Source organism: Mesocricetus auratus, unplaced genomic scaffold, assembly GCF_017639785.1.
Source record: "Mesocricetus auratus isolate SY011 unplaced genomic scaffold, BCM_Maur_2.0 Super-Scaffold_100011, whole genome shotgun sequence".
NCBI classification, from domain to species: Eukaryota; Metazoa; Chordata; class Mammalia; order Rodentia; family Cricetidae; genus Mesocricetus; species Mesocricetus auratus.
The window spans coordinates 13,974,816-13,990,817 of NW_024429195.1; the positions used below are offsets into that span (position 1 = coordinate 13,974,816).

General features: G+C 46.6%; 1 protein-coding gene across 2 annotated transcripts; it reads left to right on the forward strand.

Moving 5' to 3' along the window:
• The first annotated feature begins 4,870 nt into the window (after nucleotides 1-4,870).
• Nucleotides 4,871-12,488, forward strand: LOC101828651 (mitochondria localized glutamic acid rich protein). 2 transcript variants are annotated; one of them, XM_040754444.1, is made up of 5 exons: nucleotides 4,871-4,953; nucleotides 5,133-5,200; nucleotides 9,436-9,539; nucleotides 9,837-9,930; nucleotides 11,535-12,488. In XM_040754444.1, the coding sequence occupies exons 3-5, from the start codon at nucleotides 9,489-9,491 to the stop codon at nucleotides 12,152-12,154; spliced, it is 765 nt and encodes a 254-aa protein (XP_040610378.1). In that variant the 5' UTR covers nucleotides 4,871-4,953; nucleotides 5,133-5,200; nucleotides 9,436-9,488; the 3' UTR covers nucleotides 12,155-12,488. The 2 variants fall into 2 exon arrangements, with proteins under 2 accessions (XP_040610378.1, XP_012974150.2); XM_013118696.3 differs by lacking the exon at nucleotides 4,871-4,953 and having other exon boundaries at nucleotides 4,973-5,200.
• Nucleotides 12,489-16,002: the final 3,514 nt, after the last annotated feature.

Below are 16,002 nucleotides of genomic sequence, written 5' to 3' on the forward strand. Positions count from 1 at the left end.
GTCGGATCTCTGTGAGTTCGAGGCCAGCCTGGTCTACAGAGCGAGTTCCAGGAACAGCCTCCAAAACAATACAGAGAAACCCTGTCTTGAAAAACAACAATAACAAAAAAAAAAACAACAAAGAAATGTCCCCTGTGCACAACACACATACTTAGCAGTAAACTAAAAATGAGTAAAAGAGGGGTCTACATGGTGGCATTGAAACTAGCCAGGACTACATAACAAGGTCCTTTCTAAAACAGCTGGACACATAGCACAAGAATAAAACCCTTGCCTAGCATTCTTGAAGCCCTGAAAATGTTAAAAGGAGAAAGAGAGTTAGATGCAGCTTTAAATGATTTCTGCTGTGAAGGTCTTTATAGTTGGTATTTCATGTGTCTGGGGCTGGAAAAAGCATGGCCAAGTGTCTTTTGATGTCACTTATGGACAAAAATTCAAGATTATAGTATTTGAGAGTAATTACACAGATGCCATGAAAAGTCAAAGTTAATAGTAACTTAGCTTGCGTGTGTGTCAGTTCGGATTGTCCATGCAAATGCAGTAACAGAGCAGAGCAGTCTGCCAGAAGTCCTCCTAGAACATGTGCAAATGTTAGACTCTGTGACCAAGGGGTCAGAATGGCAGGTGGAATTAGGGTTGCCAGTAGGTCAACCTTGAGATGAAACTACCTGGAGTATCCAGGAGTCACCACACAGGTCTCGCTACTGCTGGGGTGTTTGCTATAGTGACAAATCTAGGGCCATGCACCTATCCCACAAGCACCCCTTAGCACCATCTCCACCCACCATTTCTGGGTTTGATGGTAGAAGGAGGGTAAGAGCTAAGGACTATCAAGAAAAAAGTGAGTGCTCCCATTGAATGTAAGGCCAGCGAGACACACCCATAAAGCTTCAAAATGCATGGTGTTTCAAGTTGCTTTATTTGCTAGCACACCTATAGGAAACTGGTACTAACACATAAAAATTGAGGCAAAAAAGTTAACTTCAAATTAATAGCACTACACACACATACACAGAGAGAGAGAGAGAGAGAGAGAGAGAGAGAGAGAGAGAGAGAGAGAGAGAGAGAGAGAGAGAGAGAGAGAGAGAGAGAGAGAGAGAGCACTTTAAAATGGGGCTGGAGAGATGGCACAGAGATTAAGAGCACTGACTGCTCTTCCAGGGGTCCTGAGTTCGATTCCCAGCAACCACAGATGGCTCATAACCATCTATAATGAGGTCTGGCGCCCTCTTCTGGCCTGCAGGGATACATGCAGACAGAACACTGTACATAATAAATAAGTCTTAAAAATAAAAGCACTTAAAAGCTCACATCACTACAGAGTCCAGAAAATATTAAGACACCCACAATTTTGGAAGCAGAAGGTTTTAGTTGGAAATAGAGCATACTTTTTTAAAAGATTTATTTATTTTATATGTGCATTGGTGTTTTGCCCTAATGAATGTCTGTGAGGGTGTTTGATCCCCTGGAACTGGAGTTACAGACAATTTGAGTTGCCATGTGAGTTTTGGGAATTGAACCTGGGTCCTCTGGAAGAGCAGCAATGCTCTTAACCACTGAGCCATTTCTCCAGCCCCTTAAAGCATACTTAAAAAAAAAAAAAAAGACTGCCGGGCGTTGGTGGTGCAGGCCTTTAATACCAGCACTTGGGAGGCAGAGGCAGGTGGATCTCTGTGAGTTCGAGGCCAGCCTGGTCTACAGAGCTAGTTCCAGGACAGCCTCCAAAGCCACAGAGAAACCCTGTCTCAAAAAACCAAAAAAAAAAAAAAAAAAAAAAAAAAAGACTGATTGATTTATGTATGTGAGTACTCTGTCTTCCTGTGTATCTGCATGATAGAAGAGGCATTAGATCCCATTATAGATGGTTATGAGCCACCATGTGGGTGCTGGGAATTGAACTTAGGTCCTCTAGAAGAACAGCCAATGCTCTTAACCACTGAGCCATCTCCCCAGCCTCTTAAAGCATACTTTTAATGAATAGAATCTGCACATGTCAGGCTTTGAGGCTGCAGTTAACGTTGTATGAACCTTTCTCTTGAGTGTATCCGTTTTAACTCTAGGGGGAGCCTTTCCTGATAAGCTGGGCTGTGGGGGTAGAACCTTCTACCATAACAGGAACACACTGATGCAAGAGGATTGTGAACTTGAAGTCAATGAGACCTGTACCTCAGAAAGAAAAACAAAAACAAAACAAAACAAACAAACAAACAAAACGGCCGGGCGGTGGTGGCGCACGCCTTTAATCCCAGCACTCGGGAGGCAGAGGCAGGCGGATCTCTGTGAGTTCGAGGCTGGGCTGGACCGACAGCCTCCAAAACAATACAGAGAAACCCTGTCTTGTAAAACCAAAAAAAAAAGAAAGAAAGAAAAACAAAGACTCTTAGTATTAGCTATGCTAACCATGTGTCCGCATCATTCCCCAGTGCTCTGCCTACCCCCACCCACATGGGAAGGAAAAGCAAACAGTTCAGGGTTTCACCTTAAATCAAGAGCTGATGGGTGAAGCAAGAACTATTCTGATTCTAAATTCCCAAAAGAACTTAGGTCAAAGGATTTTTGAAAAAAAAAATGGGGGGATAGAATCTTACTGCGTAGCTCTAATTCTCACTGGCCTGAGACTCCTTTATAAACCAGGCTGTCCTTGCTCTCACAAATCCACCTGTGATGATAATGGCCTTCTTGAAGCCAAAAGTTACTGGGAGACATCAGAAACTAGCAGAAACTAGCAGATCTATTATGGTTCTACCCATATTGTGGTTTCAGACACCTGGTCTCAAAAAAGAAAAGGAAAAAAATCCTTTCCCTCCTTCCAAAAATCTTTTCAATTGTTTCTAGCTTTTTTTTTTAATGTTTATGTGTTTCTCTGTGTGTGTATGTGTTCAGGAGTTAAAGAGGTTATAAGCAACCCGATGGGTTCTGGGAACCATCCTCTAATCCTCGGGAAGAGCAACAACACTCTTATCCATTAAGTCATCTCCCCAACCCGTTTCTAGCATTCTGTATTGTTTGAGAAATGATTTTTTTTTCTTTTTTTCTTTTTTTTTTTTTTTTTTTTTTTTTTTTTTTGAGCCAAGGTTTCTCTGTGGCTTTGGAGGCTGTCCTGGAACTCGCTCTGTCGTCCAAGCTAGCCTCGATCTCACAGAGATCTGCCTGCCTGTGCTGGCATTAAAGGCGAGCGCCACCAATGCCCAGCAGGGGAGTGATTTTTTTCTGAAGTACGTTTATTTAGGTGTGGGGTTTGTGCTTGGTGCACGTGCCATAGGTGGGCATATGGGGATCACAGTCAGTTCTTTTCCTTCCCTTACATGAGTCCAGGCTTGCCTGCTGAAGGTTGTCCCATCTGCCTGGCTGGCATTCTTTCAAAAAAATTTTTTTTTCTTTTTGAGACAGGGTCTCGGTATGTAGCATCTAGACCAAGCTGGCCTTGAACTCACAGGAAAATATCTTACCTCTACCTCCCAAGTGCTGGAATACATAGGGAGCTGAAATATTTTAAAATGAACCTCATACATAAGCCATGAAATCCTAACTGTTGTTGACCCTGGACCCTTACAATGTTTTCAAAATTAGTATCTTTTCCAACAAGCAGAGATTCGCTGGAGGTCGTCTGAGCTAAGCCAATCATCTCTGACTCTAGATGTTTTCCTAAACAGACCAGAAAAATGTCAAGGCTTCTCTCAAGGGCAGTGAAGAAACCGAGCCGCAGGGAAATGTGTGAGCCTTCAGTCAGTCACAACAAGAACTATCTTTAAAATGCTGCGCTGGGGTTCTGGGGAAGCGGCTGGAAATTTAGCACATTTGACAACCGAAGGGCATGGGGGTTTTGAATTTTTGTTCTGTTTTGGTTTTTCAAACTAGCTCATTAAAATATGAAACGAACCCACCAAAGCTCACCAGAGTTGAAGAGCAAGTAGAAACCTCCTTTGCCCTGAGACTTGACTCTACTGTCTCTCCCAATTGGGGTGGCCAGGCGAGGCAAATACCACCAATTGTCATACACCAGACTGAAAGGGTGCGGAGGAATCGTAGCTTGAGGCCGGCACTGCCTCTTCCATCTGGCTGAGCACATTTCCCGTCCACCGTGCTTCCGACGTCTCCTCGGTTACTTCACTCAGTCCGGCAAGATTTACAACTCTGACCCAGGGGTTGTGGCTCGCATCTTTCATTCCAGGCAGAGGCAGGTGGATCTCTGATTTTAAGGCCAGTCTGGTCTATAGAACGAGTTCCAGGACAACCAGAGCTACACAGAGAAACCCTGTCTCGGAAAACTAAGATTCACAACTTTGACTGGAGAGATGGCGTGGTGTTTAAAAGCGCTTGCTGCTACAGAGTGCCCTTTACCTAATTAGTGGTTTTGTTTGCTTTTATTTTTTTTTCCACCTAATACCCTTAGTGATTTGTTTGTTCGTTTGAGACAGGGTCTCGAATAGCCCACGGGTTCCTTAAATTTGCTATGTTGCCAAAGATCTTGAACTCCGGGTCCCCCTGCCTCCCCCTCCTGAGTGCTGGGATTATCTGCTTGCGCCAGCATCCCTGGTTTTACCCGCTGCTGGGTATCGATCCCGTGCTAGGTAAGCACTTTACCCTGTATTTAAGGTCTTGGAAACCGTGGCTAGTTTAGAACTCAGCCATCGCCAGGAGGAAACCTTACTCTAAATTTAGGCATAAGCCTGTCACCTGTAAAAGCTTCCCGCTACCTTTTCCTAGAAAAGCTACCGAAGTGAGTGGGATAAAGTGGCCTTCCGCCCGGAGGGTAAACCGTGTCTGCACTTGAATCCTAAATCTGGTGCGATTCCCTAAATACGTCCAGCGTGTTGCGGAGGAGAGTTACTCCATGGAACAGAGCAGGTCACGCACGTTCTAAATTCCCTCTCCCTCTCCTGAGATGCAGCCTTGAGCCGCTGCCCGAAGGAGGCTGCCGGAGGCGCGGGAAAGCAGCCCTACTAGAGCCGGGTAAGGGGACCAAGGCGCTGGGGACTAACGGACACCCCCCTCCCTCGTGCCGCGGGTCCGAGAGGCACGGGATCTAGAGCTCCACCCCGGGGCGGGGCGCTCCTGAGGCTCCACCCTCTGAGACTGGGCTGCTTGCTCCGCCGCTGCATCCCTGCACGTCGGACGATGTATCTCCGCAGGGCTGTATCCAAGACTCTGGCGCTGCCCCTGAGGGCGCCCCCCGGCCCTGCGCCACTGGGGAAGGACGGTGAGTGCCCCGCATAGCTCTGTGGCTCCAGGCTGGAACCAGCGCCCCGAACCCGACAGCACCAGTCTCAGAAGCCTGGGCCAGGGTGAAGGAACAGTGAGGGAGGGGCTCAGGCAAGCGCTCCGAAGTCCTTGGAAACTTTGGGAATTGGGATACTTTCCAGGTTGTCCTCTTAATCCAAATTAGACTTCCTGGGTCCCAGCCCTTATCTCCGTCAAGTAAGGTTTCTTCATTTTTTTTTAAGTGAGCACCACAGTGACTGTGAGTTGTAATTAATAGATGTGAAGTGAAAAATCACTTTGAAGAGGGTCTGGCTCACTCCTAGATTCCCGCGTCAGTTAGTCAATGAATCTCTAGGCACCCGGAAGAGGTAAAGAAAGGTGTGGACACCCTCAGGGTGGGCTCCAGGCGCGGTCCCGGTGTAGTGAACACAGGTGGTGCTGAGCCCTGGCATCTCCCAGTCCTGAGCATCCCTCCGAAGTGGGTGACCTCGGGTCATTGTTCTGGCGTTGCTGAGAAGCTCACAGCTTCATCAACTTTGGATTAGGGAATGCGAGAGGAAGGGAGGAAAGCACCGAGTAATGCCGCCTGGAACACAGTAGGTGCTTAATAGGTGTCGCGTCCGTGGGTCTGGATAGGTTTGCAGTTCCTCTCCGAGCCCTGTTCCCAGCCCTGAGCCCCCACCCCACCCCTTGTCCGTCTCTCACTGGGAGGCACAGCTCTTGAACGTGCTTCACCCGACGACTCCCTGAGGCATCCGAGGCAGCATCCAGACGAGGATTTATTTAAGCGAGAGGCAGAATAAAAATGCCTACAGAAAATTTCATGAGCCACAGGGATTTTTGTTGTTGTTGTTTTGGTTTGGTTTTTGGTTTCTGGTTTTGTTCTGGTTTGGTTTGTCCACTTGTTTCCCCAGCTTTGATTAAGCCTGTGTTAATGGTGGAGGGTGAGAGGGAGATCTGTCTATCCACCTGCTCTTAAATGCTACTTGGAAGAGCCTCCCTTCTCTGTATACCTCGTAAGATTACCATTTTCATCATTGATGAGGTAGGAGGAAGCTGTTTAGTTTAAGTTAAATAAAGATGATGGGGGCTACTCTGATGTTCGGAGAAGGAGGAAGATGAATCCACTGGTCATACACACACACACACACACACACACACACACACACACACACACCAGCGCCTGCAAGAGTCGATGATGGGTCCAAGGGACTGATCTAGGTCTTTAGGCTTGGCTGTAGACACCTTCCCCCTCAGAGTCCTGTCATCTGCACCACACCTTTCTGCATCCCCTGTCCCCCCATCCCCCATCAGAATAAAGGTAGTGTTAGCATTCTGAACTTGCAGTCCTGGGTGCAAAGATACTGATCGAATTTCACTTAATTGCTTTCATTTTTTATGGTGCTAGGAGTTGACTCTAAGGCCCATCACTTTACTAGATAAACTTGCTTCTATTGACTACTGAGCTACAGCCACAGCCATAATTACTTTTATTTGTTCAGTCATTTTTCTATCTATCTATCTATCTATCTATCTATCTATCTATCTATCTATCTGTATTTGAGACAGGGTTTCTCTGTGTAGCCCTAGCTGCCCTGGCACTCGCTCTGTAGACCAGGTTGGCCTCAAACTCAGAGGACCCCTGGCCTCTGCCTCCCAGGGCTGGGATTAAAGGCATGCACCACAGTCTGGCATTGACTGGAATCTTAAAGGTGTCTTCTTTTGTGGGCATTGATTAATGTTTTATTGGTATTTCCTACTTTGGTAAAAAATAGATTTGTTTCAGTGCATATTTTTTGAAAGACACATTTTAAGTATCATTAAGTTGTGTTTTGCCTTTTGCTGCAAAATGTAACTTTTTTAGCTTCTCAAAAATATAGCTTTTTAATGAATAGTTTAGGCTTAGAATAGTTCATTGGGAAAATACCAGGAGGACAAAATATAATGTATAAATCACTTCTAATTCTCCCATTCAGTAAACATCATTTTTATGGTTAACCTACTTAGTTCTAGAGATTTTTGTTGTTTTTGCTTTATAGAAACAAGGTCTAGATACCCAGACTGCTATGAAACAATCCCCCTGCCTCACCCTCCAAGCACTGGCGCTATGGTGTGAGCCAGCACAGGCAACAACTGCGGGTCTTTTTCTTCTTACATCTAAGGTCTGCCGCCACAGGGTATGTTGCTGTGGATTCTCACGTAATGCGGAACAGAATTTTCTCATAGTTTGGAGAGCTGTCTCAGCAATCCAAAGCACTTGTTCTTGAAGAGGATCCGGGTTCAATTCCCAGTACCCGCCTGGAGGCTCAGAACAGTCTGTAACTCTAGTACCTGGGAACTGAAGCCTACCCTGACCTTCGAGGACATCAGGCATATACACATGATGCATATACATACATGGAGGCAAAACACTCATGCACATAAAATAATAAATCTGCAAAGATAATTTTTTCATATAAGCAAATCCTAGTCTGTACATTGTATAAGTCTACTAAAATATGTTTAATTAATTCCTGTTGGAAAGTTCTCTTATTGCCATTTTAAATAACTCAGATGAAATAGTTTTTAAGTCTACTTGTATTTCTGAAGTTTTCTTTTCCTTTTTCAAGACAGATTTTCTCTGTGTAGCCATAGCTATCCTAGAACTCCATCTGTAGATGAGGCTAGCTTTGAAGTCAGAGATCTGCTTGCCTCTGCCTCCCAAATGCTGGGATTAAAGTCATGGGCCACCACATCACAACGCCATTGCTGATAATTTTATTTCTCCCTATTTAATAAGATCTGTCTGGAGTACATGGGGTATAGTTTACCCAGCAGTCAGGAAACCCTGGGTTTGATTCCTGGTATTAAAAAAAGAAATCCTGGATCAAATAAGAAACATATAGTTACACACAAGTGTCAAAAGGTTGTGAGGTGTTTTGTTTTGTTTTGTTTTGATTTTATTTATTTACTTTTGGTCCTGGGGATGGAACTCAGGCCTCATGCTCTACCATAGGTGGGGTGGGGCTTGCTGGGGGTGGTGTTTCTTTTATCAATGAGATTTGGGTCAGTGAGTTGGCTCAGCAGATACATGTGCTCATCATCAAACCTGATGACCCAGAGTCTGATCTCTAGGATCCACACAGAAGGAGAAAAGTAACTCCCACAAGTTGTCCTCTGACCTCCTCACACATGCTAAGTTAAGGAAAAAGTGAGCTTTCATTATGGGATAAAGGCAGATTCTAGACATCCTTCTGCCACAGCCTCCTCAGCAGCCAGGCTTACGACATGCACATCCAGATCACAGAGTTGCTTCTAAGTCGAAGAAAGTCTCACTGCAAACCAGCCATGTGGCCGTGATCCCAGTGTTCCAGGGGCTGAGACAGGAGAGCAGCCAAGAGTTGGACTGGCTGCAGTCAAGTTTCAAGATCTCGTCTGGACAAGCTTAGGGTTGAGGACATTCTAAGCATGTGTTCCACCCATCATTAAGTGCAAATTTTATCTTTAGGTGCAAGTGTGCTTAATTACCTTTTTTGTATTTGTTTTTCGAGACAGGGTTTCTCTGTGGCTTTGGAGGCTGTCCTAGAACTAGCTCTTGTAGACCAGGCTGGTCTCAAACTCACAGAGATCCGCCTGCCTCTGCCTCCCTAGTGCTGGACTTAAAGTGCCACCACTGCCCAGCACTTAATTACCTTTTTTGTTTGTTTGTTTGTTTGTTTTTTTGAGACAGGGTTTCTCTGTATTGTTTTGGAGCCTGTCCTGGAACTCGCTCGGTAGACCAGGCTTGGTCTCAAACTCACAGAGATCCACCTGCCTCTGCCTCCCGAGTGCGCCACCACTGCCCCGCCTTTAATTACCTTTTTAAGCTATCATTTCCTTCTTTCTCAAGTGGACAGCTGAAAAAAGAACAGAAAAAAAGAAAAATAATTATTTCTGATCATGTATGTTTTGGATACATATGGGAGACGGTATTTCTTTTGCATCTCATTTGGCCACTAAGCTTGTTTAGTTCCTCTGTCATTTCTCCTCATCTGCATCTGCCCTTCCTGATGTCTAACATCAAGATGGCAGGGTTCACAATCACTCTTCAAATAGACCAGAGGCTGTTGGGTGGAATTACCCCCACCTCTAATGCTGTGTTCCCTGAAGTGAAAATCCACTGTGTTCACTGAGGAAAAAATGCCTAACAGATGTAATTACTGAAGATGCCTCTACTCTTGTGAAGGTAACCATGTTTAAAATTTGTCTTCCCAGCATCTCTTCGTCGAGTGTCATCCAGCAAATTCCCTGGAACATCTGGGTCCAATATGATTTATTACCTGGTTGTAGGTGTGACAGTCAGTGCTGGTGGATATTATGTAAGTGCTTAAAGACCTATTCAAGAATTCATGTACCTGGCTTGCTAGCTCACGGCTTTAATCCAGTACTCCGGTCAGTATGGTCTGCATTCCAGGTTCCAGACCAGCAAAGGGCCCTTGTGGAGACAGGTCTGTGTCCAAAAGAGGGGGTTGGTCCAAGTGGTGAGCGGGCATTGACTTCTCTTCTGTGCTATGCTGAAATTGTTCTTGAAACGTCTAGTGGTGGTTGCATAGGGGATTGAGTATGATGAATCTTAGAGAGGGAGAAAGAAAGCTAAGCACACATTTTCTTTTCAGACTTACAAGGCTGTCACATCAAAGCAAGTCAGACATACAGACCGTGTCACAGATGTGAGAGAACAGACAAAAGTGGGTTTACAGCCACTTCCAGGTAAAGTGACTTCTTATTGTTTACTTCTCAGAAGCAGGTCTCATGAATCCCAGGCAGGATGACCCTACACCGGTGGTGCTCCCTCCTGCGCGGGTGGTGGTGTTCCCTCCTGCGCTGGTGGGGTGCTCCCTCCTGCGCTGGTGGTGGTGCTCCCTCCTGCGCTGGTGGTGGTGCTCCCGCCTGAGCTTTCAAGCTGGGATTACAGACATGAACCACCACACCTGGTTCTTTCTTTCATTTCTTTAGTAACTTAATCGAGAATTGCTCTGTGTAGGGATTCACTCGGGGAGGAAGATCACAGTCCTCTAGAGTTGCTAGCTTTGGATGAGAGCATTTGATAAATGAACCGAGTTTCCCTGGGTGCTGCTTTCTGGGAGGCACTGCCCATTCTTCTGTATGGTAATATTATCTCACCTACTCAGACACCCACCCATGCAAGCACAATTGCATAATTTTAGCATCTGTCTCAGCAGTCTGACCTCTCACTTCCCCCATTATTGTTTTAAACTATAAGCTAACTTTTTCCCACTTGTGGCCAGCCCCACCATGTGTTTTTCTCAAAGTGTGCTTCACGTGCGTTGAACCAGTCGGCAACCTGAGTCCCTGACCTGGAAAATGGCCACTGTGGGAACAGAAGCTCCAGTTGTCACAGTGCCCTGTCCTGTCCCTTCTGCAACCCTCCTGCTTTCTCCCCACAGGTCAGAAGAGAGAACCCCCAGAGCAGAATTATAGATGTTTGTGAGCCACCTTGTGGGTGCTGGGCAGCATACCCTGGTCCTCTGTAAGGGCAGCTCCCTTTCCCCCACCCCCGAGCTCCTAACACTGAGCCATCTCTCCAGTGCCAAGCTAATTACTTTAAATTTTTTGTTTTGTTTTGTTTTTCAAGACAAGGTTTCTTTGTAGCTTTGGAGGTTGTCCTGGAACTAGGTCTTGTAGACCAGGGTAGTCTCGATCTCACAGAGATCCGCCTGCCTCTGCCTCCAGAGTGCTGGGATTAAAGGCATGCGCCACCACTGCCCAGCTAATTACTTTAAATTATATTTTATTTTCTATCTAGGCTATGATGTTACTATCAATTACTGTGGTCACTAGGAACAGAGATGTTGGCAGCTCAGGAGTCAGGTTTTGCTTTTGTGATTTTATTTGTTTTGTTTGGGGGGAAGAGGTTTTTTGTTGTGGTAGTTTGGGTTTTTGGCTTGGTTTGGTTTGGTTCTTTTGAGACAGACTCACTATGTAGGTCTGTCTCACAAAACTCTAGCTGCCTCCCCCTCTGGAGTGCTGGAACGAACAAGTGTGCACCACAAGGCCAGGCATTCGGTTTTAATTTTTTGTTAGTACACTAGGAAACGGAGAATTAGAGCCAGAATAATGGCTTGGGAGGATAAAGATAATCACAACTCTTGAAAAATGGAGCAGGAGGATCAGTAGTTCAAGGTCAGCCCAGGTCACATGGCAGATTCATGGCTAAACGAGGCTGCTTCTAAATGTTGTCTCAAAAAATGTTCCCTTCCCCCGAATTAAAATAAAATAAATTGACTGCATTATTCCACTCTATTCCCATGTTCTTCCAATTAATACTTTGCCTAATGAACCAAATCTTAAAGGCGAAAAGGAGCATGTGGCCGAAGCTGGGAAAGCATGTTCAGGAGTTGGAGAAATTTCTGGAAAGGAAACTGAATTGGTACTTGCAGAGGAAGTCCCAGAGGTGGCCACTGGGCCTCCAGAAGAGTCTCCCGCCTCGGTGGCCTCCCTGATCCCTGGCGAGGCTGCCCTAGTGGAGACATCCATCTTGAGGGAGGAGCCTGAGCTGAAGATCACGGAGGCTTCCCCGGGGGACACCACCGAGGGAGTCCCCGAACCCACTGCCCAGGTGGAGATCGCAGCTTCGGAACCCACTGCCGAGGTGGAGAACACAGCTCCGGAACCCACTGCCGAGGTGGAGAACGCAACTTCCGAACCCACTGCCGAGGTGGAGAACGCAGCTCCGGAACCCACTGCCGAGGTGGAGAACGCAGCTCCGGAACCCACTGCCGAGGTGGAGAGCGCTGCAGCTCCGGACCAGGCTGATTCCAGCGCTGAGGGTGAGGGTACCGCCGGGAAGCAGAGCTCCGAAGAGAGTGCTGAACTAGGAGAAAGCCCGCCCTTGGGTTCAGAACCCTCTGCCCAGTGTGATTCACAAGAAGAAACCGAGGTCACAGCAGAGGTAGCCTCACCCCAAGGCTGATCTGTACAATTCCATAGTTCCTTTTGTATTTTTAGCAGCCTTAGACCTTCTTTCTAGAATTTAATATACCTTAAAGAATGTGGCTTTTACTAACAGATGTTTGGGTTGGGATTTGATATTTTACATGTCTGAATAGTTTTCTACCCTCTAAGATCAGGCTGTGTAGAGAGCTTAAACAGTATTAACTTTGGATTTAAATTTCCCTTTTTAGAAATTGAGTTATCTGTGCAACCTGTATGTCTTTGATTTCTGCTCTGCCTTTCTCTTTGTTATATGTAAGACTGGACAATTGAGTTTGACGTGAACTCATTTAAATAAAATTAGAAGATCTTCAGTGTTTCTATTCTTCCTTATTGTTGGGGGAGGGGGACTTGTGATTAGGATAAGGATATCTATGGCCCAGGCTGACCTGGAGCTCACTTCTTAGCCTGGGCTGGCAGCCTTGCTGGCTCTTGAGCTTATAGATGTGAGCCGCAATGAGGCCTGGCGTTTCTATTCTTACAATGTACATGTAGGAAGTACATATGTTACATATTAACCTCCATGCATACATACATCCTCACACGAAGAGACCAAGCTTTGTAGTATTACTGAAGGAAGAGCAGGGCTCTGGAGAGCTCTGCCCTTGCCCTGTTTGTTATGTAAGGGAGGGTGCAGGCTTTTCTGGTTCAGTTCAGTGTTTACTGAGGATTTACACTTCCTGCCAGGAATCGTTCATGTGCGTATGCATGCAGCAAATATTCACAGAATGCCCTCAGCCTACCTACCAGCCACTGTTTTAAGTGATCCTCAGTTTATATTTTAGAGAGGGACTAGATAACAAGACAAATAAAATTAGATACAGGGATCAGGTAGGGTTTGCAAGTTTCAGTTGGGAGTGAAATTGTCATTTTAGATAAGACAGTAAAAACAAGTCTTATTTTATTCTATGAGACAGCCCTTGCCTCAAACTCACTATATAGCCCCAAGGCTAACCTCCAGCTTCTAATTGTCCTGCCTCAGTGTCCCAAGTGCTAGCTTGTTTTTGTTTTAAACAGGAAGACTAAACCTTTTATTGACATCTGTTCAGCAGCTGGCGACTCTGGCCCTCTCCGTATGTCCTTTAAATGGGCGTGCAATCAGGCCTTCCCATTGCAGAGAGCTCCAGCATCTGTCCAGGGCATCCAATCAGGCCTTCCCATTGCAGAGAGCTCTAGCTTCCGTCCAGGGCATCCAATCAGGCCTTCCCATTGCAGAGAGCTCCAGCTTCCATCCAGGGCGTCCAATCAGGCCTTCCCATTGCAGAGAGCTCCAGCATCTGTCCAGGGCATCCAATCAGGCCTTCCCATTGCAGAGAGCCCCAGCTTCCGTCCAGGGCATCCAATCAGGCCTTCCCATTGCAGAGAGCTCCAGCTTCTGTCCAGGGCATCCAATCAGGCCTTCCCATTGCAGAGAGCTCCAGCATCTGTCCAGGGCGTCCAATCAGCTCTTCCCATTGCAGAGAGCCCCAGCTTCCGTCCAGGGCGTCCAATCAGGCCTTCCCATTGCAGAGAGCTCCAGCATCTGTCCAGGGCGTCCAATCAGCTCTTCCCATTGCAGAGAGCTCCAGCTTCCGTCCAGGGCATCCAATCAGGCCAGTAGCTTCTCTCCAAGTGCCACGTTTAAAGATGTGTGCCACCATAACCAACCAGGGCAAGTCTTTCTACGAAGGTGTCTGTTCATACAACCTGATGACTCTGGAGGGGAAGTCATGCCAGGTGAGGGACAGAAAAGCACAAATTATCTGCAGCCAAGGCATGTTGGGATATTCCAGACTTTTGAGGTGGCCGGCGTGGGTGAAGAGGAGTAAGAAGGGAGAGTAATTGGAGTTGTCTCCGAGAAGAATGGAGTGGGTGAACCCAGGCACGCTGATGACGCAGTTTACCCTAGCACTCGGAGACTGAGAATGGAAGTTCCATGAGTTCGAGGTCAGCGTTAGGCACATACATAGAAGAACCTTGCTTCAAGAGAGAAGGCAGGTGGGGTGGGGGAGATGGCCTAGATAACACAGAGTTATGCAAGATTTGGGGCATTACTAGAGTTAAATGTGGCCGCGGATGATGTTCTGTTTTGATCCCCTTAACTGGCAACGTTTGCTCCCAGTTGCTAGGACTATTCACGTCCTTCCCCAGGCCCCTCCCTGGCTGGCCCTCCCTCCAGGCTGCCCGGAACCAATGACTGACGTCCCAGAGCATAGACGGTGGGGCCAGCTCAGGTACAGTGCTCCAGAGGATGGAAGCTGGTTCCTAGGAGAGACTACATCCTGCTTAACGTGTTTTCTTGCTCTTTCCTGCCCCCCCCCTTCTCCATTCCTCCAGTAACGGTGCTCAGGAACCTCTGCATCTGGGGAATTTTACCTCGGTGGGCGTGTCTAAATTAGGAATAGAAGGATGGAGCTGGCCGACCAACCAGCTAATGCCCTGGGATTAGAGAGCCAGGGACACAGAAACTGCAGGGCTTAATCACGACTCTGGGGACAGAAGGGTAGACACCTGGTATTTTGTCTCAGCATCAACTCTTCATGAGACCCTAAGTCTAAGACCTGTGATGGAGGAGAGGTGTGCATTCGCTGCGTCACCTGGGAGAGGTGTGCATTCGCTGCGTCATCTGGGGACGAAGCAGAGGCACGCCTGGTCCACATACACGGATGCACTCCTGGTCCACACACACGGATACACTCATAGTGCACTCACACACGGTTACACTCATAGTGTACTCACACACAGATACACTCATAGTGTACTCACACACAGACACACTCATAGTGCACTCACACACAGTGCACTCACACACAGACACACTCATAGTGTACTCACACACAGAGATACACTCATAGTGTACTCACACTCGGATACACTCATAGTGTACTCACACACGGATACACTCATAGTGCACTCACACACAGATACACTCATAGTGCATTCACACACAGATACACTCATAGTGCACTCACACACACAGATACACTCATAGTGCACTCACACACGGATACACTCAGTGCACTCACACAGATACACTCATAGTATACTCACACAGATACACTCATAGTGCACTCACACACAGATACACTCAGTGCACTCACACACACACGGATACACTCAGTGCACTCACACACAGACACACTCATAGTGCACTCACACACACAGATACACTCATAGTGCACTCACACACACAGACACACTCATAGTGCACTCACACAGATACACTCATAGTGCACTCATACACAGATACACTCATAGTGCACTCACACACAGATACACTCATAGTGCACTCACACACAGATACACTCATAGTGCACTCACACACGGATACACTCATAGTGCACTCACACACAGAGATACACTCATAGTGCACTCACACACGGATACACTCATTGTGTACACACAGACACACTCATAGTGCACTCACACACGGATATACTCATAATACACTCATAGTGCACTCACACACACACGGATACACTCATAGTGCACTCACACACAGAGATACACTCATAGTGCACTCACACACACACGGATACACTCATAGTGCACTCACACAGAGATACACTCATAGTGCACTCACACAGAGATACACTCATAGTGCACTCACACACACAGATACACTCATAGTGCACTCACACACACAGACACACTCATAGTGCACTCACACACACAACACACTCATAGTGTACTCACACAGATATACTCATAGTGTACTCACACAGATACACTCATAGTGCACTCACACACACAGACACACTCATAGTGCACTCACACAGATACACTCATAGTGCACTCATACACAGATACACTCATAGTGCACTCACACACAGATACACTCATAATGCA

Bases quoted from the DNA above. Each gene is read 5' to 3' on its own strand.
- LOC101828651 (XM_013118696.3), top strand. From the start codon at position 5,119: ATGTATCTCCGCAGGGCTGTATCCAAGACTCTGGCGCTGCCCCTGAGG. The intron at 5,201-9,435 runs GTGAGTGCCCCG...TTGTCTTCCCAG, and splicing joins TGCGCCACTGGGGAAGGACG to CATCTCTTCGTCGAGTGTCA. The intron at 9,931-11,534 runs GTAAAGTGACTT...CAAATCTTAAAG, and splicing joins GGGTTTACAGCCACTTCCAG to GCGAAAAGGAGCATGTGGCC.